Source organism: Gracilinanus agilis, chromosome 2, assembly GCF_016433145.1.
Source record: "Gracilinanus agilis isolate LMUSP501 chromosome 2, AgileGrace, whole genome shotgun sequence".
NCBI classification, from domain to species: domain Eukaryota; kingdom Metazoa; phylum Chordata; class Mammalia; order Didelphimorphia; family Didelphidae; genus Gracilinanus; species Gracilinanus agilis.
In genome coordinates this window covers 50,710,775-50,735,449 of record NC_058131.1, presented here as the reverse complement: position 1 = coordinate 50,735,449, position 24,675 = coordinate 50,710,775, and the positions used below count along the sequence as shown (strand labels likewise).

General features: G+C 48.7%; 1 protein-coding gene across 1 annotated transcript in view; it reads left to right on the top strand.

Annotated features, from left to right (window-relative positions):
• CDH15 (cadherin 15) overlaps positions 1 to 24,675 on the top strand; it is a 96,784-nt gene that overhangs the window by 61,466 nt on the left and 10,643 nt on the right. The window contains exons 2-4 of the mRNA XM_044659387.1: positions 21,723 to 21,819; positions 23,063 to 23,218; positions 23,657 to 23,801. Coding sequence (XP_044515322.1) covers positions 21,723 to 21,819; positions 23,063 to 23,218; positions 23,657 to 23,801 — 398 coding nt within the window. The remainder of the gene's footprint in view (positions 1 to 21,722; positions 21,820 to 23,062; positions 23,219 to 23,656; positions 23,802 to 24,675) is intronic.

The window sequence follows — 24,675 nt, the reverse complement described above, 5'->3', positions numbered from 1 at the left end:
TGATTTGTGGCCGGATCAGTGCGGGATCTTTCCCCGGGGCCAGAATTCGTGCTCCCGGGCTCACACCTTCTAGCCTGTCCTCCTGACCATAAACCATGACCCCGCGGGAACTCGGGCCTCTCTGGCTGGGATAAGACCTCTCTCTTGGGCAACCCCCAAAGGGTCATGGGGACTTCTTCCCAGCCTACTCCCCCTTCCAGTCTCTGCCATGCTTCTTCCGTCCTTCCCCCTGAGCCCACCTAATCCCCTTCTTTCTCTCCCCATTTCCTTGGGAATCACTTCTCTACCTTCCCCTGCTAGTACTTCCCTGAGCCTTCTCGGGCTCCCTAAACCGACTCCTCCTTCCCCGCACTGGCAGAAGACAGACCCTTTTGAAGCCCAGAGCCTGTTCAGGCGCTAGTATGGCTCCTGGCATGCTGCTGGTAAAGGGTTAAGCTTCCCCTCCCCCATGGGGGCAGGGGGTGCCACCTGACCCTGGGCAGCCCCGGCCTGGAGCTGTGTAATGGGGACAGCTGCGCTCCCACTCTCCCCCCTCCGCGCGTTAGTAACGCAGCCGCCCGTCTGCCCGGTCCCCCTTCCCCAGCGCCAGCCCGCCCCAGCCCTCCCAGCACTTGTGCTGTCACTCAGCCAGGCCACTGGCTTATTTTAGCTCGGAGCTCAGGCGCTCACACACAGAGCCCCGGCACACTGGCCCCAGCTTGCGAGCTCCCACTCAGCGACTTGAGCAGCCCCTTTCCTGGCCTTTGTCCCACTTGGGGCTCCCGGGGGGATGGACACAGCCCTCCTCTTGGCCCTCTGCGCCCTGGCCCAGGTAAGAGATGCTCTTGCCACTGTTGCAACTTTGCCAGACTCTCGGGGCGCCTCTCAGCCACCCAATGAAGGTGAAGGGAGGGATGAGGCAGGGTTGGGAGCAGAAGGGGTGGGGGCTGGGCTGGGCGGGGTGGGGGTGGTAGGGAGTTGCGGGGGGAGGGGGCTCCTTTTTTTCCCAGTCTCTGGAGAGTCGGGCACAGCCCCTGCTGGGGGGAGAGAGAGAAGCTTTACTTAGGGGGATGCCGGGAGGGGGAAGAGATCCCCCCCCCATTCCAGCAAAGTTGCAAAATACGACGAAGGGAAGGAGAGCTGGGACCCTGGGGCTGGGGGCAGAGCGGGAGTGAACTCGAACATTCTAGGTGTCTCTCCCACCCCGAACATGCTGTGTTCTATGCTCTCAGATTCGAGGTTCGAGGTTCCTCCCAACTTCGGGCTAGGGTAGAAGCCACGTGTGTGTGTGTGTGTGATAAATACGTTGTATGATCAGGCAACACTAAGACCTCCTGTTTGTGTTCTGGGGGCAGGAGAGAAAGAGCAGGGAGAATAAGGGAACTCGCTTTAACCGAGCCCCGAACATTAAGTGGGGAGCAGAGCCCCACCCCCGAGACAGGGCCAGTGAAAAGACTTCGGTCTTAGAGGCAGAGGATCTGGGTGGAAATCCCAGTTCTGAGAGCGCTTGTCATCTTGTCATCTTGCACTAGTAGTTTGACCTCTCTCTACCTCAGTTTCCTCATCTGAAAAGTGATAGGTTTGGACTAATTCACTTTGTGCCAGCCCTGTCTGTGTCCTCCAGCCTCTTTCTCCCTCCCCCTCCCCATCTGCCCCCTCCTTCTCTCCAGGGATAAACATATTACATACAAAGGGGTGATCTTTGATCCTCTGAAAAAACAAGAGAGACCCTCTAGGCAGAGCCAGAGTGTGTCCCGGAGCCTCTGGCCCTCAGGTGGCTGGTGAAGCCTGGGGACCCCTTCTCAGAAGGACCTTTCTCAATGCAGAAAGGAAAATAAAGGAGAGAGAAAGTTAGTGAAAGTAAAAATGTAATCTTCCCAAATTCGCTGACCCCCTAAACTCTAGGAGTCAGCCGCAGCCAGGTTAAGATCCTTTACTAGGACCCCCCAACTACAGCCCACTCCCAGGGGCCAGGCTAAGCCGGACTAATTTACCTACATGTCCCCAGTTCTAGGCTACCCAGAAGAGCTGGGGATTTCAAAGGATCTGGAAGGCCATCTTGCCCAGAGGCCCCTAGGGTAGCCCAGAGGATAGAGTACTGAGCCTGGGTTTAGGCAGACCCGCTTCTGGTTTATCCTAACTCCATAATCTGAAGCAAGTTGCTTAACCTCTGCCTCAGTTTCCTCAACTGTCAACTGGGATGAAAATAATAGCACTTATCTCCCAGGGTTATTGGGAGGCTTGAATGAGCTAATATTTGTAAAGCACAGCCTGACACATAGTAGGTGCTTGGATTTTTTTCCTTTCCTGGAGTTCTACTTCCCGACAACCAGGAGGCTAGCTACTGCCTTCCTCAGGTGGCATTTAAGCACCCACCTTCCATTGGGGCCCACACAGTCTCTTGTCTTCTAAGAATTCCTATTCTAGACAGCAGGCTCATTACATCCAAGGTCTCCTATCCCTGTTATTTGTAAAGCCCTTTGGGAATGCGAGCTGGAAGGGACCTAGAATACGAAGTGTTAGACCAGAGTGGGGAACGTTTGAGCTGGAAGAGACCTTAGAACAAAGAGGGTCAAGCCTGGGATGACCTTCGGAACCATCTGGGTCCATTTTACAGATGAATAACCTGAGTCCAGATGAGAAGTCCAAGGTCACCCAGCCCACCGGGGTCTCCTGCTGCTTTTCCAGGCCTGGGACCTCAGTCTGAAGAGCTCTTTAATATTTCTCATGCTGATATTTTTGTGTGGTGTGTCTGCATACACACAATGGTGAAAGAATGTCTTTCTTGCTCCCACCCAGCCCAAAGCAGCTGGCTCTGGAGCAAAGCAGGACAGCTGGCTCTCTGCGATGTGTCTGCCTGGAGCACCACAGCAGCTGGGGCCAGTTCAGCCTGAAAGCTCAGGAAGCCTGGCCTCTTGGAGCCTTAGCAGCCCCTCCAGCTAACCCTTGTGCTGCCCAGCCACAGTGTGCCCCCATCTCCTTCTTCCTGGGATGGCCACTGAGCTGTGGCCCGCTTCCCTAGACTTGGCCAAGCCTCATGCCCATAGGACCCTGGCTGGAGCCAACCTGGGGGATTCTATCACCAACAGTTGGCTTTCTGCCTCTCCTCAGCCCGTCACTTTTGGGGCATGAGAAACTGCCCCCATCGTGGCTCCCAGCAAGCCCCTGACCTGACCAGGAGGTCCAAGGCTAGGTGTATCCCACTGATGAGTGACTATCTGCTCCTTCCTCTAGGCAGGGATGGGGCGAGGCCCTCTGAACCCCAGCTTTTCAGCAATACTGGCCCCACTGAGGTTCTCCACAGGGTCACTGATGCCCTAGAGTGGACCTAAGCCTCTAAGAGCCTCAGGGAAGAGACTAGAGCCCAGACTGAGGTGGGATGATGGAAGCACCCAGACATGCCACCCTGCAGGCCATAGTGGGCTTCTAGTCCACTTCACCTTCTTCCTGGATACCTGGCTTCTAGGGGACCCCCCAAATTGTGGGGATTGATCTATCCTCTGCCTGAACAGGCAAGGAGAAGCAAGGTCTCCACAAGTCCAGGCCGCTGGGCAGGGACCCTGACACCCATCCCACTGGTTGCCCCAAGTGCCTGGGCCATAGTAAGGCTAGGGCCAGAGACTGGACCTGTGGTTCCATCAATGGAGGGAATTCCAGCAGGTGGGATCTCCTTCCACCCATGCAGGTTGGCACCTCCTTGGAAAATCATGGTCTTAAATTTGGATCTAATAATTTTGTGAAATACATGTTTAGGAGTGTTATTACATGTCACTGGGAAAACAAAATATCTTTTTTATTCGATTCTGATTAAACAGAATATCTTTTTTCATTTAATTTTGATTAAACAAAATATCTTTTAATTAAAAAAAGAAAAGGAAAAATCTTGGTCTTAAAGATGGTCCCAGAGTCATGAGAAGTTAAAGGGACTTACCTAAGATCATGCAGCCTATGGGGAAGAGAGGCAAGACTTGAACCTGAGTCTTCTTGGCTTCCAGGCCAGGGCAGTACTCTATTCTGTGTGTCCCAATAGCTCAAACACACCTAGTAACAAATAACCTGCTGAATGAACTGAACGAAATGCCTGCAGTGCATGAACACGCTACTCTCCCTCCCAAGGCTGGTCCCCAGCAAGCTAGTGTTTTAGTGATTCCTATAAGCAGGGAAGGTGTAAACCTGCCCCAGGCGGCAGCCCCTGGACCCTCCTGCTCTCAGGGGGGCAATCGGGCTGGAATAGAATGAGCCAAGGCGGCTGGGGTTTGAGTTCTAGCTCTGCTGCTTTGCTTCCTCTCTGGGCAGTCACATAATGGAGCTTTGGGGCTGTGTGTAGAGGCAAAGGGAAGCCCAAGGAGGAGAGAGCAAGTCCCTGGGTCTCTCGTGCCAGCTGCTATGGCTGGGCCTGGGTTTAGTCCCCTGGCTCTGGCCCAGGCCCTCAGGCTCCAGCCAGGTCTCTTAACAGCTGGCTCTCGGGAGGGCACAGAGTCCATTCTGCCCCTCTGGAGAAGAGCAGGATTTCTTTGGAGTCCCAGGCCTGGATGACCTCCAGCCTCCGCCCACCCCAACCAACCTTTCTGCTGTCCCTGCTAGAAGAGCCACAGAGAGCTACCACCTCGGGGCTGACCACATCCTGCTGGCTCAGCTCGCTCGGGGTTAACCTCACTCCCAAATCACAGAGGGGTGGGGAGCTCAGAGAGAGGCTGGCCCCCTGGACCCAGCCACACATCCCTTAAGCTCCCAGACCTCGCCCAGTGGGACAAAGGTTGGCCTGTCTGTCTCCTTCGGAGGACAGTCTCTGGGTTCCCACAAGGGACCTCTCCCCCAGAAATGCGCAGATAAAAAAGAGCCAAACCCCCAGGGCTTCTCCCTTCATTCCTTCTTGTATGTCCCTTCTTTGGGTGCTGCCTGTGGGCCTCTCAGTCCTGGCCCTAGCACAGAGGCTCCCTCCCTCAGGAAGAGCCTTGAGGCCCCCGTCAGCAAGGGCCAAGTGAAAATCTCAGGCCCAGGAGCAACCGAAGCTCAAATTAGCTCCGGTGGGAGGGGGAGAGCATCCCTTCCTAAAAGGCAGAAGGATGCCAGTGTCAAGACCTCGGGAGCCTCCTCCCCCCCCCAACCCAGCTCAGCTTTCAGCCCTTTGTCCTCATCCCTACCCCCCTCCCATCTGTGAACCCAGCCAGCTGCCCTCGGGCCCCTGACCTTTCCTCTTGGCCCTCGTAGAGCCTTCCCCAATGGCCGGCCAGCCCACAGAAGAGGGCTCCGGTTCTAGCCTCTGCCCGGAAGGGGGGTTCCAGTCCCATTTCCCCCCAGTAAGCTCACTTCCTTAAATCCTTCCTCACACTGGGCGCCACTTTCCCTGACTTTGAGATAGGGACCATCAGCCCCGGCCCATCTGCCTAGACCACGGTGGCCTCGAACTAGTCCATCTGTCGTTCATTTATGGAATCGATCGAGGGACCATTCATCAGTTTGACATCCGTTAAGGGTGCAGCCTTGGGCTGGCGGCTCCAGGAGCCAGAGGAAATAGGAGACATTCTGGCCCTGCCCTAGATGGGAAGATGATCAAAAGTGGATTGCAGGGGCCGAGGTGCAAGAGATGTCTCAGGGCAGTCCGGAGGATCAGAGATGTCCAGGCTGAAAGGAACCTCAGAAGTCATTTACTGAGAAGGAAACCCCAGATGCAATAAGTGACTAGTCCACCATCACACCGCTCCTGTTCTTTTACTAGATGTGCGGCCACGGACAAGGGACCATCTCCCAAGAGACACTGAGCTCTGTGCGAACCCAACCCCACTGGTTTGGGGGAAATTCCATCTCCAGACCCCTGGCTTTTGCCTAGGAATGCCTGGAATGCACTCCCTCCTTCCCTTCACTCTAGAATCTCTGGCTTCCTTCTAAGTTCATCTAAAGGGCTACCACCTGCCAGAGCACTATCTTGACCAGGCAAGAGGGTATAGACATCAAGTCGGGGTGCCCCCCAGCTCCCCAAACTCTGCCGTATGTGTTTGGGACTTACTTCTTTGTATCATACCATTATTTTTTTATTTATTTCTACTATGTATACTGTATATTCTACATTATCATTATATTGTCATTTTGTATTTACTTATGTGTATGGGTGTGGGTGTAGTCATAGGTATACATACTGTTATTCCTCACCCCCTCTCTCACTTAATGTGAGTTCCTTGAGGGTTACTGTGTCTACTGGATGTAGGCACACAGTAAGCACTTAATCAATGTTGGTTGAATCAATGCATCTGATGGATGGTGGGATGATAGGATCACAGAGGCAGAGCTGGAAGGGATCTCAAAGCCCATTTTATGGATGAGGAAAGATAGATCTAGAGAAGTTATATGACCTTTACCTAAGGTCACACAGGTAGCATCAGAGATGGGACTTGAACTCAAGTCTTTTGACTCCAGATTTCAAAGTCTTTGTGTGGGAAGGAAGGATGGCCCAGTATAGAGCCAGAATCAACCTCTTAGAGCCCCAGAGGAAAGTGGGCTATGTCCATGAGAGGGATGGGGTGTGAGGTGAGTATTGAGGTGGTCTGGTGAGTCAAAGCTCTCAGGACTAAAGCGGTTGAGTCCTCTTGAGGAGAAAAAAACTAGCTCTCCCTCTTCCCTGGGATCTAGCCCCAATCTGAGGAATGGGGCAGCTGGAAGGGGTGGCGTTTCCACATGGGAGGCTGAGAGGAGTGGGCGCCCCTCCCAAACTCCTCAGCTCTGGTGCCCCTTCCTCATCAAGCTAGACCTGACAGCTGAACCCATTCCAGACATTCCTTCTGCCTGCCATCCCACCCACAGGAATGGATAGGCTGGGGTCATGAGGGCCAAGAAAGGACAGAGGCTTGGGTCCCAGCAGCCCCTGCATTATAAGAACCCTCCCTCCGCTGGAGAACCTTTCCAAAACTTTGGTTGGGTGACCCAGAATGTTCGCCCCCGTAGAAAAGAAAGGCATTTCCCCCTTTTCTACCTGATTGACTCTAGGAAGCTTTTCACAATCACTCCAGTCAACATGAATTAGCCTCTTCTGACATTCTATGGGTCTTAGAGCCTTCCTGCAAAACATGGTACTTCTACCCATAAATTATTAAAGCTGGACAGAACCTTAGAAATCTGCCTGTACCTTCTGCAGATGAGAAAACTGAGATCCAAAGAAATAAGGTGACTTTCTCAAGGTCATACAGCTCCTAAATGGCTGGGGGTCTAGAGATTTCCTGGCTCCTTCTCCAGTGCAACCTTTCTTTGCCCCACATGGTCTCTCCATTTAGCCATCTGCTGTTGAGGATACCGATGTATCATGTCCAGGACCACCTAAGATATTACTAGCTGGGTGACCCTGGGCAGTGATTTAACCTCTCCCTGCTGCCCTTTTCCCATCTGTAAAACAGGCACCTGTCTCCAAGGATTGTGGTGGGAATTAAATTAGATATTTGTAAAGTGCCCGGCACATAGTAGGTACTAGATAATAAATGCTGGTTTTCTTTCCTCCCCTTCCCCAGTGTCATTTTCAAATCAGAATGCTTAAAAAAAACAGCATATACATGCTAGTTATTATTATGGCTATTGTTCAATCATCAGGAAGATCTGCATTGAAATTTAGCTTCAGAGATGCTTGTTCATTCGTTTCAGTCATGTCCAACTCTTTGTGACCCTATTTGGGGTTTTCTTGGCAGAGATACTGGAGAGTTTTGCCATTGCCTTCTCTATTTCATTTTATAAATGAGGAAACAGAGGCAAACAGAATAAAATGACTTGTCCAGGGTCACCCAGCTAGTAAATGTCTATGTGCCGATTTAAACTCATGAAAAGGAGTCTTCCTGACTTCAGACCTAGCACTCTATCCACTGTGCAACCTCAGGTACTTACTAGCCATATAATGCTGAACAGGTCACCTAATTTCTTAGTGCTTCTGTTTCATTATCTGTAAAATGGAGAGAGTAATAGCACTTACTTCCCAGCGTGGTATCAAGAGATGACACTAACATGCCATCTCTTACCCTTAGTTGATTCAGTGTCCTTGGACTTCTCAAATGGTATCGAAGGTTATCAAGAGGGAGAAAGGAGTCGCTTAGGAGGGGTCATTTCCCTCGTTCTGACTCCCTCCCTTGTAGAGGGGTGTTCGTGATATCTGTCTAGACAGGAGCATGGACTGATGGTGGGATCTGGGACTCGGCATCAGTGGCTTCCAGAAGCTCCCAGGCGAATATTTTTGCCTAATTACAATAATAGTTCCTTCCATTTAGACATGCTTTACAGTGTCCAAAGCACCATCGATGCCATTAAGTTCCTTATTCCTTCCAACAGGGCTGAGTTCTGACCCAGGATTCCTTCTCCATTGTCTCTTCCTAGCTTGAAGGTGGCCCCTATGCTCCTAAAGGCTGTGATGGCCTGTGTGCCTAAGCTCTGGGAGGTTCTCCAGAAGGAGAAAGGCTTTCTGTGGGGGCCCAATGATGGCCAGAAGATGATTTTTTTTACTATCACGTATTTGGACACTGGAGGCCATCAGGTCCAATTCCTTAATTTTACAGATGAAGAAACTGAGCCTCTAAGAGTGAGTGTCTTGCTCAGGGTCCCACAGCTAAATATCTGAGGCAGGATTCAAACACAGGTCTTTCTGATTCCAAGTCCAGCAGTCTATTTACTCTACCATGTTCTCAAAGATGAATTTTAGGGCACAAAAGCTACCAAAGACCATGTCCTCAAAACTCACAGAGACACAAAAAAGGTTGCCGCCTGCATGAAGGATTGTCCCACAACCAAAAAACTCACAGATTTTTGGATTATTGAAATAACCCTGTGAAGTAGTCAGGTCCAAGTGGCATTGTTCCCATTTTACAGACAAGGAAACTAAGACTCAGATTCCACAATTTACGTCTTTTGATGTCTAATCCTTGACTTTATACATTGGAAATAATATAGATGCTTTTGAAATGCCTTCCAGGGTGTAGGGTGCTCGGTGAGGAAGGAAAGCAGGAGTCTCTTGGTGTCTGTTTGTCCTTATATATTTGTTCCTGAATGTCTGTGTGCTAGCCATCCAGGCTCGTGACTGTGTGTGCCTCTGCGTCCTATGTCTGTACACACATAAAATGTATTCTGGCCTTTTTTAGAGAGCCAATTGTCCCTGGTTTCAAGATCTTATTCCCAGGCATTTTTTTCTAGCACTGGCCACGTCTTCTTGAAAAGTGGAGTGGGAAGATAAAGAATGAGTGTAACAAATGCTCATTGAAAAGTGGGCATTGCAGAATGAGCCCATCCCTTCCCTGCCCACCGCAGCCTCTGATCTGGGAGCAAAGGCTCGGGGCCAAAGTGCTGTGGTTTTTTTTTCTGACCTCATGAACTCGAGGCATGGACAGGCGGGAGCTGGGCGATTCCCAGGCTCCACAGAACAGGGGAGCCTGGCTCCTTGCCAGCTCAGTGGACTTCCTGGAATCCCAGCCTCCTGCAGCTGCTGGGGAGGGAATGGCAGGGAGAGAGGCAGGCAGGATGAGAATGGCTGGGAAGCCAGGTCTGGCAAGTGTATGGCCCGTGATGGTCGGCGCTGATGCAGACAAAGAGAGTGACTGAGGATGGAAAGTGGAACCACTCAGCCAAAGGGAGTCTTTCTGCTTTAAACCAGAAAAGGCGGATTCTTAGACCCTCACTGTGTGACAAATGCCTTCCAGGCTACTCAGAAGTTCTTGTCCATTGTTTTATGTACTCCTCATGGGCCAAGTCCAATGAAGACATCTGATTTGCTTTATTATTGGTCCTCTTTTAACATCCATTGGTTCTAACCAATCCTGGATGGTCATTTAGCTTAAGCAAGACCTGCCTCGTTATTTATAGGCAGTCGGGTTTCCACATGTAAGGTCTTCCCTATAAACAAAGATGGCGTCATGAACCAACCATGGATAGGATACATACTTTGACTTAGAGTCAAGTCAGCAAACCTGTATTAAGCACCTCCTAGTTGTCAGGCACTGTGCTAAGAACTGGGCATAGAAAGGCAGAAAACCTGATGTTGAGGAGCTTGCTCTTCAATGAGGGAGGTAACCTCAATGGATAGAACATTTTATTTGGAGGAAGAAGATCCGAATTCAAATCTTACTTTAGAGACTTAATTGTGACTAAGAAAGTCACTGACCTGCTATTTGCCTCCGTTTCTTCATCTACAAATTTAGGATAATAATAGCAGCTCCCTCTCAGAGTTGTCCTGTAAGGATTTAATGAGATAATATTTGTAAAGCATTGCGTGAATCTTAAAGCACCAACTCTTTGAGTTGACTTTCTCAGAAGGAAAGTGACCTTGAATCAGCCACTCTGGGTCTTTCCTTCCCCCTTGTGACCAAGACTATATTTGTTAATAGGATGTCATTAGGGTGGCTTTCTGAGCCTGAGATAGAATCTCCCTTTCTCAGGGACATCATTTTATTCTTCCCTCTCTCGGATGGACTGAGGGTAAAGCTACAATCGTTTCCACTTCACAGATGAGAAGGCTAAGGTTAGAAAAGTAAAGTGTCTTGACCATAATATTTCAACAATCTAAAGGCAGAGCTAAAACCAGGACCTAGTTTTCTTGACTCCAACCCCAGAGCTCTTCTTTGAGAGAGGCAGTATGGAGTGGGAGGAAGGGTGCTGGGAATGGAGTGAGGTCACCTAGGTTTAAGTCCTGGCTCTAAGACTTACTAGCTTTGGGACCCCCCCAAGGATATATACCATCTCTGAATCTCAGTTTTCTCATATGGAAAACAGTCATAATCATACTAGCATTAGGAACCATTGCAAGGAAAGTACTTTAATATACTATGAAAAGGCAGCAACTAGGTGACTCAATAGATTGAGAGCCAGGCCCAGAGATAGGTGGTTCTGGGTTCAAATATGGATTCAGACATTTCCCAGCTGTGTGATCCTGGATAAGTCACTTAACCTCCATTGCCTAGCCCTTACCACTCTTCTGCCTTGGAGCCAATACTCACTACTGATTTTAAGACAGAAGGTAAGGGTGTTTTTTTTTTAATTTATGAAAAGGGTTAGTTATTACTTTTCCAACCAGGCCAAGCTCCATCTAAGGCAGAGGTTTTTAACCTGAGTTCTCCACTTCCCCCAACATGTCTGTGGATAGACATTCTTGGATTAGAGGGGGGAATTGCATCTTTACTTTCACTAACCTTTGGCTGCTTCTGTAAACTTTTAAAAATATGATTCCAATAGGTTTTGCTCAATGATACACATATAACCCAGTGGAATTGTTCGTTGGCTCCAGGAGCAGGGAGGGAGAAAGGGAGAGAAAGAACATGAATCATGTAACTATGGAAAAATATTCTAAATTAATTGATTACATTTTTTAAAAATTAAAATAAAATAAAATATAGCATCCATATAGATTCCAATGTGGCTTCACCACACTGAGAAAGGGTCCTCGGCACACAAAAAGCAAATAACCCCTGGTCTACCCTGCCACTGATGTCTCCTCTCACACCTTACTGAGTGAGGACTCAGAGTCGCTGGGCATTCTCTGCTCACTGGCAGGCTCAACATATGGCAAACACGGTTTGGGTTTTTTTTTAACCCTTATTTTCTGTCTTATTAACTATTCTAAAGCAGAAGGTCAAAGGCTAGGCAAATAGGGTTAAGTGACTTGCCCAGAGTCACACAGCTAGGATGTGTCTGAGGCCACAATTGAACCCGGGTCCTCCAGGCTCCAGATCTGGCTCTCTCTTCACTGGACCACCAAATTATCTCTTAAAGAACACTGTTTTTTAATGGGTCCACACAGGAAGGAAGGAAGGAAGGAACAAAGGAAGGAACAAAGGAATGAAGGAAATAAGCATTTATTAAACACCTTCTACCTGCCAGACACTCAGTTAAACATTACAAATATCTCATTTGATCCTAGTCTCATTCGAATCCTAGGATGTAGGTGCTTTTATTTCCCCATTTTACTGTTGAGGAAACTGAGGCAGACAGAGAGAAGGAAAGAGAATAAAAGTCTATTAAGTACCTGTTATGTGTCAGGCACTATACTAAGAGCCCTACAAATTTTATCTCATTTGATCCTCACAGCAAACCCTGAAAGGTAAATGTTATTATCATCCCCATTTTACAGATGAGAAAATTGAGGCAAACAGAAATTAAATGACTTACCCAAAGTCTGTTCACAAGAAGAAGAGCCAGGCTTTGAACTCCAGCCTGCTGACTCCCACCTTGTTTATCCATCCACTCCATGAGGCAAAGGGAGCTGACTCCAGAAGGTGTTTTCTATCCCTGGGAGACAATCAGCCTACCTATGTTCTGGTGCTTTTTTTTTCTGGTTTCTCAGTGGTACCAAGTTCTACTTTAGAATGATGTCTGCAGATTATCTGAAACATAAAAAGAGGGGGTGGAGAATGGGTCGTGAAAGACCCACAGGGGTCTTGGGCATGAGTTGGACTTTCCTTGGCACTGCTCCACTGCCCTCACCCCATCACCAGCCGGTTGGTGCTTTCTGCCCCCAACTCCCTAAAATGCTAGGAAGCAGAGTCTTGGCTAACAGGGACAGGAGGCAGAGGATCTGAGATGGGGGAGCCAGGATGCTGCCTCAAAAAGTGGGGGTGGGGTTGGTATGGAGATCCGGGTAGAGAACCAAACAGCCAGGAAGCATTAAGTCATCCCCCTCAGATGGGCTGGTTAAAGAAGCAATTGCCCAGCTTGGAGGTGGGAAATGGAGGGCACAATGCCAGTCTCACGGTTGGTGCTCCTATTAGGGAAGTTCTTACTGGCCTGCCAGCAGCTTCCTGATGCCAGCGAGAAAAAAGCCTCAGCACCAGGGCCTGAATGAAAAAAAAATCTGGCTCTATTTCTGTGAACATTGGGTGCTCTGCTATTTACATGGGCTCAGTTGTTTTAGAAAATACATAGACCACTGTGGGTCCCATGCCAGAGAGAGAACTATGTGAGGTTGTCCACAGTGTGACCTTGGGCAAGTTTAGCCTCAGTTTACTCATAAGTAAAACAAGAGAGTTGGGCTAAAGGACTTCTAAGGTCCCTTTCAGCTAAGGGTCTATAATTCTGTATTTTGGTTCAGAAAGAGAAAGAAAGGAAGGAAGAAACCAGGATGGATGGAAAGAAGGAAGGAAGGAAGGAAGGAAGGAAGGAAGGAAGGAAGGAAGGAAGGAAGGAAGGAAGGAAGGAAGGAAGGAAGGAAGGAAGGAGGGAGGGAGGGAGGGAGAAAAACAAAAAAACAAAGCAAGAAACAAAGAAAAAGAAACTTCTGGGTCCAGACCTGTGGTTTCCTCAGAGTTAAGAACTCCCTCCAGTGATTCAGCTCAACCCCTCATCTGTAACTTCAGTTGGGGGCTCTCCTAGGGGCAGTGAGAGGTGACTTGATTTGCTTGGGGTCACACACCAGTTTTGTGCCGATACAGGAGTTGACCCTGGACCTTCGGGTCTCTAAAGACAGTCCACTCTCCATGATACTGTGCCGTCTCTTCTAGAATAGTGCTGAGAAGCCACGCAGGGCTCCATCTTGGCTCAGGTTCACACAGAGCTGGGCTCACGTGTAGGGGAGGGATGCTGACATTTCTCTCCATGGGCTCACTCAGGGCTGCCTGGGTTAGGTCAAGCATGATTTGGCCTTTCCCCTGGGCTCAAGGGGAAACTGAGGCCCTGAATCATGGTTTTCAAGGCTGGGTATGAGGGAGGTGAAGGTGTTTCTAAAGAAGGGTATATGGGGGCAGGAAGGTTGCTTCACTTGTTGGGAAGTCTATGAGCTCAGAGTGAGCAAATATGCTTGTAATGCCGACTCCCAGCTGCAAGTCACGGTAACCATCCAGGCCTTTGCTTTCCCAGTCCTTCCACCAGCACCTCTATGCCAGGGGTGTGGGCAGGGGTGGGGGCTCCATTCCAGTTCTCCTCCTCCCGGCTCCTGCAGTGCTGTCCAAATTCTTAGCTGCTCTCCTCCCCTTGGAGTGGGGAGGATGGAAATGAGAGCCTGGATCAGTGGTGCAGAAGGGGGAGGAGAGGTTGGTTCTCCTGGAGCCATTGTTCTTCTCCCACCTAGAAGAAATATTTTAGAGCTGGTCTGTCAGTGCCTGAAATTCCACCATTAGAGTGTCATTCTTTTGGGTTAAGCCCTGCCTTCTCCTCTCATCATTTGAACAGGAATCCTCATAGAAAGGGTGGCACATTAGGTCACATGAACGCCTCCGCCTCAGGGGAACAAGCAGGAGAGACACCCCAAGAGGGTTTCCCTCAGTCCCTTGCATGGCATTGGACATCCGGGCTATTGGGCATTGAGTTGGATGAGTTCAGGAGGGATTCCTGAAGTCAAGCGAGGTGGGCATCTCAATTTGGCTAAAGACTGCTTCTGCCTGGAACCCTCGTGCCCATGGACCTGCCCGTTTCCTCAGTCCAACTTGTGACTCAGCTCCTCCCAGGCCAGCTTGGCCGAGGGCACAGTTCTGCCATCTGGTCCGGGCTCAGAGAATGCCCCTCCTTTGCACTCAAAGAGGGCAGAGATGGGAGAGCAAAGCTGGGGCTCTCCCCATCTTCTGTTATCTCCTCCCAGGAGTTTAGGTCCCCAAAGCCCACTTCCTCCTAAGGGAGGTCTCACCCAGCCCTTGTGGTCCAAGGTCCGAAGGAGCAGCCCCTGCCTTCTCGGGGCCCCCCAGCACGGAGCAGAGCCTCAAATATTTCTGCTCCTGAAATAGACTGGCAGAGGGAACTCCCGCACGCCTCGCAGAGACGCTCAGGTGTCTCTGTGCCCAGGGCCACGATGGCTGGCAAACCTGAGAAGTTCTGGCTTGCCCATCCCTTTCTGTTCTCCATCCTTTTTCCTTTCAAGTGTCCAGCCCCCTCCCAGCCCCATGGAAGCTGCATCCCTCTACTAAACTCATTTACCCTGAAGTAGCCCTGCCTGAGGAGGCTTTAAGGGTCACCCGTCCCCTGGCATCCCCTGGTGTCCCCTGGAGATTGTACTTCAGCAGTGGGCAAGGCTTTAAGCTGGAGCAATGCCTCCCTGAGGGGAGAGTCCAAGGCTTCTGTCACTACGGTGGATGCTCATTTTTTTTCCAAAGAGGCTTTTCTGGCACCCCTGAAATAATTCCACCCATAGCTGAGATCGGCCTGAGCCTCAGGAGAGAACCAGAGAGAGACCTCAGGCATCACAAGAGGGAGTCAAAACCTGGCAAGGCAGGTGAGCTGAGAAGACCCAAGCAGAACCCTGTCAGCCTTCCTGAACAGAATCTGGAACTTAGGCAGAGAAAGGCCTAAGACAATCCTGGATTTGGAAGCATGGGATGTGGGTTTGAATCCTAGGATTGCTCCTCCATATCTCTGGGAACCAGAGAAATTATTGTAGCTTTCTTGTCCTCGGTTTGCTTATCTATAAAATGGGTATATTCCACTCACAGTAGGAAAAGCCCTGGATCTGGCATCAGAGGAGCCAAATTTGAAATTCAGTGCTGCCCCTTATTACTTCTGTTACTCAACACAGAACTCAGCACCACTTTTCAGTTTCCTTTTGAATATTGTCTTCCCACTCCACATATCCCCCATTAAATTATAAACTCTTTTTTTTTAAACCCTCACCTTCCATCTTAGAATCAATACTGTGTATTGGTTCCAAGGCAGAAGAGCAGTAAGGGCTGGGCAATGGAAGTCAAGTGACTTGCCCAGGGTCACACAACTAGGAAATATCTGAAGCCAGATTTGAACCTAGGACCTCCAGTCTCTTGGCATGGTTCTCAATCCACTGAGCCACACAGCTGCCCCTAGATTGTAAACTCTTTGAGGGCAGAAACTGTCTTTTTTTTCTTTTTCCATATTTGTATCCCTAGCAGTCATTACAGGGCCTGGCACAAAGTAGGTGCTTAGTAAATATTTATTTGGGTAAGTCACTTGGCTTTTGTTTGTTTATTTGTTTGTTTTTAAAACCCTTCCCTTTTGGTCTTGGAATTAATACTTCCATGGTTTAAAAAAAAAAAAAAAAAAAGGTAGGAAGGGCTAGGCAATTCGGATTAAGTGACTCACCCAAGGTCACCCAGCTAGGAAGTATCTGAGGCAAGTTTGAACCCAGGACCTCTTGTCTCTAGACATGGCTTTCCATCCACTGAGCTACCTAGCTTCCCTGGGTAACACACTTGTAAGCATTCTAGGACTCCGTTTCCTCATCTGTAAAACGAGGGGATTGAACTAGGTGGCCTCTGAGGTTTCTTTTCACTTAAAATCTGATATAATCAATACTTTCTCCTGGCCATTCAGGCTCCAAACTGCCATGGCCACAGCCTTGTCTGTGGAATGAATGGGTGGAGGGGGAGGAGATTAGGTGGCGTTAGGAGAATTCCCTTAGTGCGTGCCCGCTGCGTGTGATCCCCAGGGCGGGCTCGTGTCTAACCAAGATGATTGCCGGTTCCCCGGGGTCCCTCCTGGAAAGCCACTCAGCCCGGGAGCCAGCAATCTGTAGGAGCTTCCAGGAGAATCCTGGGTAGTCTGGGAAGCTGGCAAGCCCAGCCCTTGGCCTGTAGCGGGCCAAAGGGAGTCTCTTGGTCAAAGCCCCCAGGGGTGAGGGCTGGGGGGTGGACAAGGAGCACCAGCCGGTAATGCCCAAGAGAACCTCGGAAGGAGAACGGCCAAAAGAGCGAAAGACTGGAGTTTGCGAGCAGAGTCCCTCCATCCCCCTCCGCCATCCCTGGCTCAGACCACCAAGAACCCCTCAAGGTCCCAGCCTTGGCCAGCCGCCAACCACCTCGGCACACGCCCCTTCCACTGGGCTTTCCTACCAGCCCCAAATCTCCTCCCCACGCCACGCCTCCTCCCGCCCAACCATCCCTCTAGCTCTTGGAACATATATGAATTCAGACGAATACATCCTTCAGCAGGAGGGATCATGGGAAAACGGGGCCCCCCGGGGGTTAAGCCCCAGGTTCCTGAGCCCAGCTGTTTTTCTCTGCAGCTGTGCTGGCTCATCAGGTGCCTCCCCCTTCTCCCTCGGGTAAAGAGCCGCTCACCCCTAAGCTGAGGGAAAGAAGGAGGAGCCAAGTGTGGAGGGTCCTCGCCACTCTGGGAAAGGGACGGGAAGAGAAGGGGTCCGGCAGCCTGTCCGTGAGGGTCTGCCCCCCTCTCCTTCTCCCCTTGCCCCTCACCAACTGACTACTCGATGTCCCAGAGGCACAGATTTCGAGCTGAAGGGCCCCCAGGGGCCATCATTTTACAGATAAGAGAACCAAAGTCCAGAGAGTGACTTGCCCAAGGTCACCCAGCTAAGAAATAGTAGAGCTGGGATTCCAACTTGGGTCCTATGGCTAAGAGATCAGCCCTTCTTCTACTGGACGAGGACAGCCGCTCAGGGGAAATCGGGTCAGAGGAACCCTCATCCCCGAGGCTGCTCACATAGGCAGAGCCCCAGAGAGTGGGAGGGGGGGTTATTTCCCTAAGGCAAGGATTGGGGAGCAGCAAATAAGGGCTGCCCATTATAGGCATACAGTTATAGAGAGAGTGTTGTGGGGCTCCCCAGGAGCCCAAAGCCCAGCAAGGAATTTGTCTTCCATTTTCCTGTTCCCCTGAGGGGACCCTAAGAGGAAAAGCAATAATAACAACAGCAATAATAATAATCATTTACTTTCCGCAGCTGGATAGCCCAGTGGCTAGAGCACTGGGTCTGGAGTCGGGAAGTTGTTAGTCAGCTGCCTCTGACTCTTTGTGACCTCTCCGACTGTAGCATTCCATGGGGTTTTCCTGGCGAAAATACTGGAGTGGTTTGCCATTTCCTTCTCCAAAGGGTCCTTCCATCAGGCAATCAGAGGTAAAGTGATTTGCCCTGGGTCACACAGCTGGGAAGGAGCCTTCCTGACTCCCAGGAAGACCTGACTTCAGATTCAGCCTCGGATACTTCCTAGCTGTGGAACCCTAAGCAAATTACCAAGCCACCATTTGCCTCAGTTTCTTCACCTGTGAAATGGGGATAATAATAGCCCTTGACTCCCAGGGTGGTTGTGAAGATCAGGTGAGATAATTATGAGCTAGCGGCTTGGCACAGTGCCTGACACATGGTAGGCACTCTATAAATGCCAGCTATCATTGCTATTATTCTTGTTTATTATAGCAATAAGGTAATTATGATAAAGCATTTAACCCGGTACCTGGCACACAGTAGGTGCTACATAAATGCTATGAATTTCCATGATTACACATATATAACACTTGAAGTTAACAAAATACAGCATAATTAACAAGTAACAAATTAACAAAATACGGTATAAACAAACAAGTATTAAGTGCCTACTGTGTACTGGGCACTGTGCTAAGTGCTAGGTGTGTGCTTCCTAGGAGGCTGCATTCTAATATAGAAACGACTCTACATAGATGAGACATCTCCAGTGTCAGTGGAGGTAATCTTAGAGGGAAGGCACAAACAGTGGACAGGACTGGGAAAGACCTCTGGAAGAAGGTAGGATTCGAGCTGAACCTCCAGGGAAGCCAGGAAGCTGCCATGAGGAGGGAGAGAACCCTGGACACAGAGGGAGTGAAAAGGAGCTCTCAGGAGATGGGCTGAGGCCAGTATCATTGGATCACCAACTACATGGAGAAGAGTCACGTGTAAGCCTGGGTGCCTGGAAAGATGGTGGCACCCTCAGCAGGAATAAAGAAGTTAAGAGGGGTAGGATGGTGCAGTAAGGGCTGGGCATGCCGAGTTCAGTTTTGGACATGTTGAGTTCAAGATATCTATGAGACATCCATTTTGAGATATCCAACAGGTAGCTGGAGATGTGAAATGAGAGATTAGGAGCAGGTCAATCGGTGTGAGTATCATCAGCATAATCTTCTGGAACTCTTGACATCATCAAGCATGATAGTCTATTGCAGTGGTTCCCAAACTTTTTTGGCCTACTGCCCCCTTTCCAGAAAAAATATTACTTAGTGCCGTGGAAATTATTTTTTTTTTAAATCTTAACAGCAATTAATAGGAAAGATAAATGCACCTGTGGCCATCACCACCCCCCTGGATCACTGCAGCACCCACCAGGGGGCAGTGGAGCCCACTTTGGGAATCACTGGGCTAGAAGAAGAAGAAAGAGAGAGTCAAGAACAAACCTAAGGAACAGGGGTCAGCCATGGTTTCTGGATATGACCTAGATGAAGATGTGGTAAAAGAGACTAAGAAGAAGCAAATACCCAGGAGAACCAGGAAAGAATAGCTCATGAAAAGAGAAAAGACTACCTGGGAGAAGAAGTTGGCCAACAGTATCAAAAGCTACAGAGAAGTCAAGAAGGATACTAAGAAAATGCAACTTGATTTAGCAATAAAAGAATACTTTGGAGAGGGAAGTTTCAGTGAAATGATGAGGCCAGAAGCCAGATTGCAAAGTTTTAGGAGAGAGTGAAAGAAGAGGAAGTAGAAACATCAATTTAGATGGCTTTTTCAAAAAAGTTAGTCATGCATTATTGGTAGAGTTGTGAACTGATCCAACCATTCTGGAGAGCAATACAGACCTACACTCAAAGAGCTTCCAAACCATGCATACCTTTTGACCCAGCAACATCTCTACTAGGGCTGTACAAAAATATTTGTAGCAGCTCTTTTTGTGGTGGCAAAGAATTGGAAACTGGGGGGATATCTATCAATTACACAATGTCTAAACAAGTTGTGGTATATTATTGTGATGGAATATAAGAAATGACAAGCAAGATGCTTTCAGAAAAACCTGGGGAAACCTATATCAACTGATGCAACATAAAATGAGCAGAACCAAGAATTATTATACATAGTAACAACAATATTATATGATGATCAATTGTGAAAGACTTAGCTATTCTCAGCAATACAATGACCCAAGACAATTCTGAAGGCTTTATGTTGAAAAAGCTATTTACTTCCAGAAAAAGAACTGGAGGAATATGATAGCAGATCGAAGCACTTTTTTTTACTTTACTATTCATGAATTTTTTGGTCTGCATTTTCTTTTTCAATATGGAAATATTTTGCATAATAGCTTTTGTATAATCTATATTAAATTGCTTGCCTTCTCAAGAAGAGGGCAAGGATGGGAAGGATGGAAGCATGGAAAGAACTTGGAACTCAAAATTTTTTAAATGAATGTTAAAAATTTTTGTTTACATGTAGTAGATAAAAAATAAAATTAAAATGTTAGTCATGAAAGGAAGGAAAATATAGAATGATGGCTAACAGGGATGGTCAAATCAAGTAAGAATTTCTGTTTTGTTTTGTTTTACTAGAATTTGTTCCCATGTATCTCAGCTGTCCCCTCCCCATACCATAGAAAGTATCACCCAACAAAAAAATATATATGTGTAGATTATGTCTTTCACGTTTCCATTTTTCAGTTCATTCTCTAGAGGTGGTCATTCATAGGTTATTCTTCAAATTGCATTCTGTAGCTGTATATCATGATCTTTTGGTTCTACTTATTTCACTCTTCATTATTTCATGCTGGTCTTTCCAAGTTGTTTTTTTTTTTTTTCAAAAATTAATCTGCTCATCCTCTTACAGCATCCATTGTAATCATATACCTCAATTTGTCCAGCCATTTCCCAACTAATGGACATCCCCCTGTTTCCTGTTCTTTGCCACCACAAAGAGAACTACTATAAATATCTTGGAACATATAAGTTCTTTTCCTTTTTTCCTTATCTCCTTGGGAAACAGGGTATATACAATCTTACGACTTTCTGAACATAATTCCAAATTGCTTTCCAAAATGGTTACATCAGTTCACAGGTCCACCAACAGTGTATCAGTATCCCCATTTTCCCACACTCCCTCTAACATTTTTCATTTTACCCTTTTATATACTTATATTAACTTTGATTTCTTCTTCCAAAAACTGTCCCTCTCTTTTGCCCATTTATCAGTTTAAGGATGAGGAGACACAGGTATGTTTGTAGTCAGAGAGATGGAGGATTAGTGAGAGAATGGGGATGATAAGGGGGAAGGGGCAATCTGCTAGAGAGGATGGGAAGGAATTCAGTTAGGGCAAATTATCGCCTTCAGTCCTCAGAACAAGGTTGGTAGTGAGAGTATCACCATAGACCAGATTGAGGAACAGAAAGATCAGTTGACTCGCTCATAGTCACACACCTAAGAAGTGTCAGAGCTAAACATCGATCTCAGGCTTCTCTTGGGGTTTTATCAACTCACTACCAGCCCTTTAGGTATCTTCCCCCATAAGAACATAAGCTCCTTAAAGACAGAGATTGTCTCACTGATATTTGGGTCCCCAACAAAGAGCCCTGCTTAATACTCCTTGAACCTTCTTTCATTTGTCTGTCTGTTTGTGTCTCTGTCTGTCTGCCTGTCTCCCTTTCTAACTCACTCTCCTCCCCTCCCTTGCTAGTTGCCTCTCTATTAGCTGGCAGAGGCTATTCCTGAACTCAGGTTTTCTTTTCTAAATCCACTTTTCTTTCCAATATGCCATAGCCGTGGTCCAGACTCCTGGGCACACAGCACAGGGGTCACACTTCCTGGGGATGCTTCCAGCTGGCTTAGAGCTTAGCATCCCATTCAGCTCTTAATGTCCCATGAAGCTCACCTTCTGTGCTGCTGGCAAAGGCTTTCCTCGTTCCCCAGTTTTCTGCACTGGGGTCTCCTCTGCATCTAGGAGGCTGCCCCTGACTCATTTCCTGTTCAGGAAAAACAGTGGGGTAATGGTAAAACCAGCCCTCTTGGGGAGCAGGAATCAGATCATGGCTCCAGTGACTTTCATTTCCTGATTCTAGGGTCTCAGCCTCTCGGCAGGGAGGTCTGAGCCTCCTGGCCCCTTTTATCTCTGGAGACATCCAACGGGGCTGAATCGAGTTCGAAGAGCCTGGGTCATTCCGCCCATCAGCGTGTCTGAGAACCACAAGAAGATTCCCTACACCCTGGTGCAGGTTAGTAAGGGGCAGATAAGGAGACAATCAGGAGTCTGGGTCAAGGGGCAGAGGACAGGCTTTGTACCCATTCCACCACCCTGTGCAGGAGAGGAGAGAAGGGCACCAGCCCTCCACAGAACTCGGCATTCCTGCCAGTGTCCAAGAGCAATTCCCACCTCCCACCCCAAGGTCTCTATGATTTTCCCAACTGAAGCCAGAAACTTCTCCCAGACTTCCCAGAATCCTTGAGGAATGGGGCAGAAGGCTGAGGTGGGGGCAGACCTGGTAAGGGTGAGCCAGTCACCCTAGTCCTCAACAGGAAACACTTATTAAGAGCCTTCCTTCTATGAGACATCGTGCCAGGTCCTGGGGATACAAAAATGAAATAAGTGGCATGCACTTCTCTTGAGCTTCTCATGGTCTAATGGGGAAGGGTTGGGGATGGGATAGGGATAGAAGTGACAAACTAATAAATAGATATAATACAGGGTAAAATGTGATAGGGGCAAAGAGGAATCTTTGAGAAGGGGCAAAATACTTTCAATGCAGTGGGTGGGAGAGGGATGGCAGGGAAGGCTTCCTGGAAGAGGTAGCACCTGACCTGAGCCTTGAAGGAAAGGAAAGATTTCACTATGTAAAGATGAGGTATTTTTTTTACCCTCAACCAGAATGTCTTGGTGGATAATAGCCCCTACACACTATCTGCCAGGAAATAGTCTCTAAAACCCAGATACCCCAGGGCAGAATCAGAGGATGTCTATGAATTCATACAAATGCATCTTCTATCAGAAGGAATCACAACAGAATCTGGAGTTAATATCTATGCCCCTGAGCTCAGAATTGGAATTGGAAGGGACCTTAAAGGTCTAGTCCAATGCCATCACTTTACAGATAAGGAAACTGAGGATCCAGAAAGGGTTAAGTGACTTGTCCAAGGTTCCATAGGGAGTAAAAGTCAAAGGCAAGATTTAAACTCAGCTCCTCTGAGCCCAAATCCAATATCTGTTCTCTTATACCTGTGGTGGTGAACCTATGGCACATGTGCCAGAGGGGGCACTCAGAGCCCTCTCTGTGAGCACACATGCCATATCCCTCAGCACAGAGTTTATTACTAGAAAACCAGAGGGACATGGGGCCAGGCTGCTCTCCTCCCCCTCACCGGAGGACATTTCTCACCTCACCCACCCCTCTAAAAGGTTCACCATCACTGTTCTATACCATAGCACTGCCTCTTACCAGTCAGTTTTCTCTCCTGGAACAGATAAAGTCGGATAAACAACAGCAGGGTGGTGTCATCTACAGCATTAAGGGCCCAGGGGTGGATGAAGAACCTTTTGGAATCTTCTCCATTGATAAGTTCACCGGGAAAGTGTTCCTCAATGCCATGCTGGACCGAGAGAAGACTGACCACTTTAGGGTAAGGGCTGCTGGCAGGAAGAACCAGAATGGTGATCGCCTAATCAATTTGAACCTCACCCACCCCCCACAGCCTAACCCAGTGCTACGTCCCCTGGTCAGGGTCCTTCTCAGTGCTCTTGACCCATTCTTGGGCTCAACAGAAGAGGTGTGTGAGGGTCCTAGCCTGGAGCACAGCCTCTAGCCCTTTAGACTAGAAGACCAGCGATCATGCAAAGGCAGGCCCACCCAGAGCCCATCCATACACGGATAAGCATATTCTCCCAAGAACACCGAGACCCAAAGTGTCCTTCCCAAAGTCACCTAGTTAGTGATGGAGCAACAAACATCAGTACCCCCGATCCCTAGATAGCTGCCCCAAACTCATTGCACTATCCATTCACATGGCTGCTTGGACAAAATGCCCACAGTGCCAGCCCCAGTTCTCTTCTTCTCTTAGCTAAAGGCCTTTGCCCTGGATCTGGGAGGGTCCACCCTGGAGGATCCGACTGACCTGGAGATTGTGGTCCTGGATCAGAACGATAACCGGCCAGTCTTCCAACAGGAAGTATTCACTGGCCACATCCTAGAGGGAGCCATCCCAGGTAAGGCTGGTCAGCCCTCCCCTCCCCAACTAGGTGCCCTAACCTTAGTAGGCTAGCAAAGATGCCCCAGTACATACCTTGTGGCACGGGGGATAAGATCCTGAGTATACAATAACCGTCCCAGCTTCCAAAAGCTTAGAAATTCCTTTAAAGGGCTCAGTGTAAGTCAACGGGGTCATTCAAATGAGGCCAGGGACCATCTGGGTGAACACCCATATTTTACTGGGAGTTTTCAAAACTTAAAAAGATCCCAAAATGGAATGCATGAAAAAAAAAAAAAGCAAAACTTCATCAAAATGTCAGCCGTGCTTTGGAAAATAAATATGGGCCACCTGTGCAGAGCAAAGGGGCTGACGTCTTAGCAATAAAGAGGAGGGTGACCTCCCCACCTCCGAGCTTATCAAAACGCACCAGGGCAGCTGTGGCATATGGAAATATAACAGGATCAGTTCTCTGCTTCCCAGACCAGAGCTAATCTCGGCACTGGGCACTGTTTCTGTTGGATGCTGGGTGATTTCTTTACTGAAATTGAATTCGCCTTCTCTCTCCTCTCTGCCCCACTGCTTGCTCTCTGTGCCATCGGCTCCAGGAAAAGCTCAGGCTTTAAAAGGTTGGAAAACATTGAACTAATCCTGTTTGTGCAAATCCTGGGGCGTTGCCAACCTCAGCTGGCTCACCTGGATGATGCCCCCGTTGACACTGGGACATCCCCAACGGCTCTCCCTCTTCATTTTGCCTAGAAAACGCACCGGGCTCCCTCACATGACGTAGAGACTCGTTCATGTGTGGCTGCTCCGGTAGCGTGTATTTGTGCCACGGCTACCAGGGTTGCCAAGTAAGGAAGTTCTCTGCCGCTGATGGGGTTGCCAGTGTT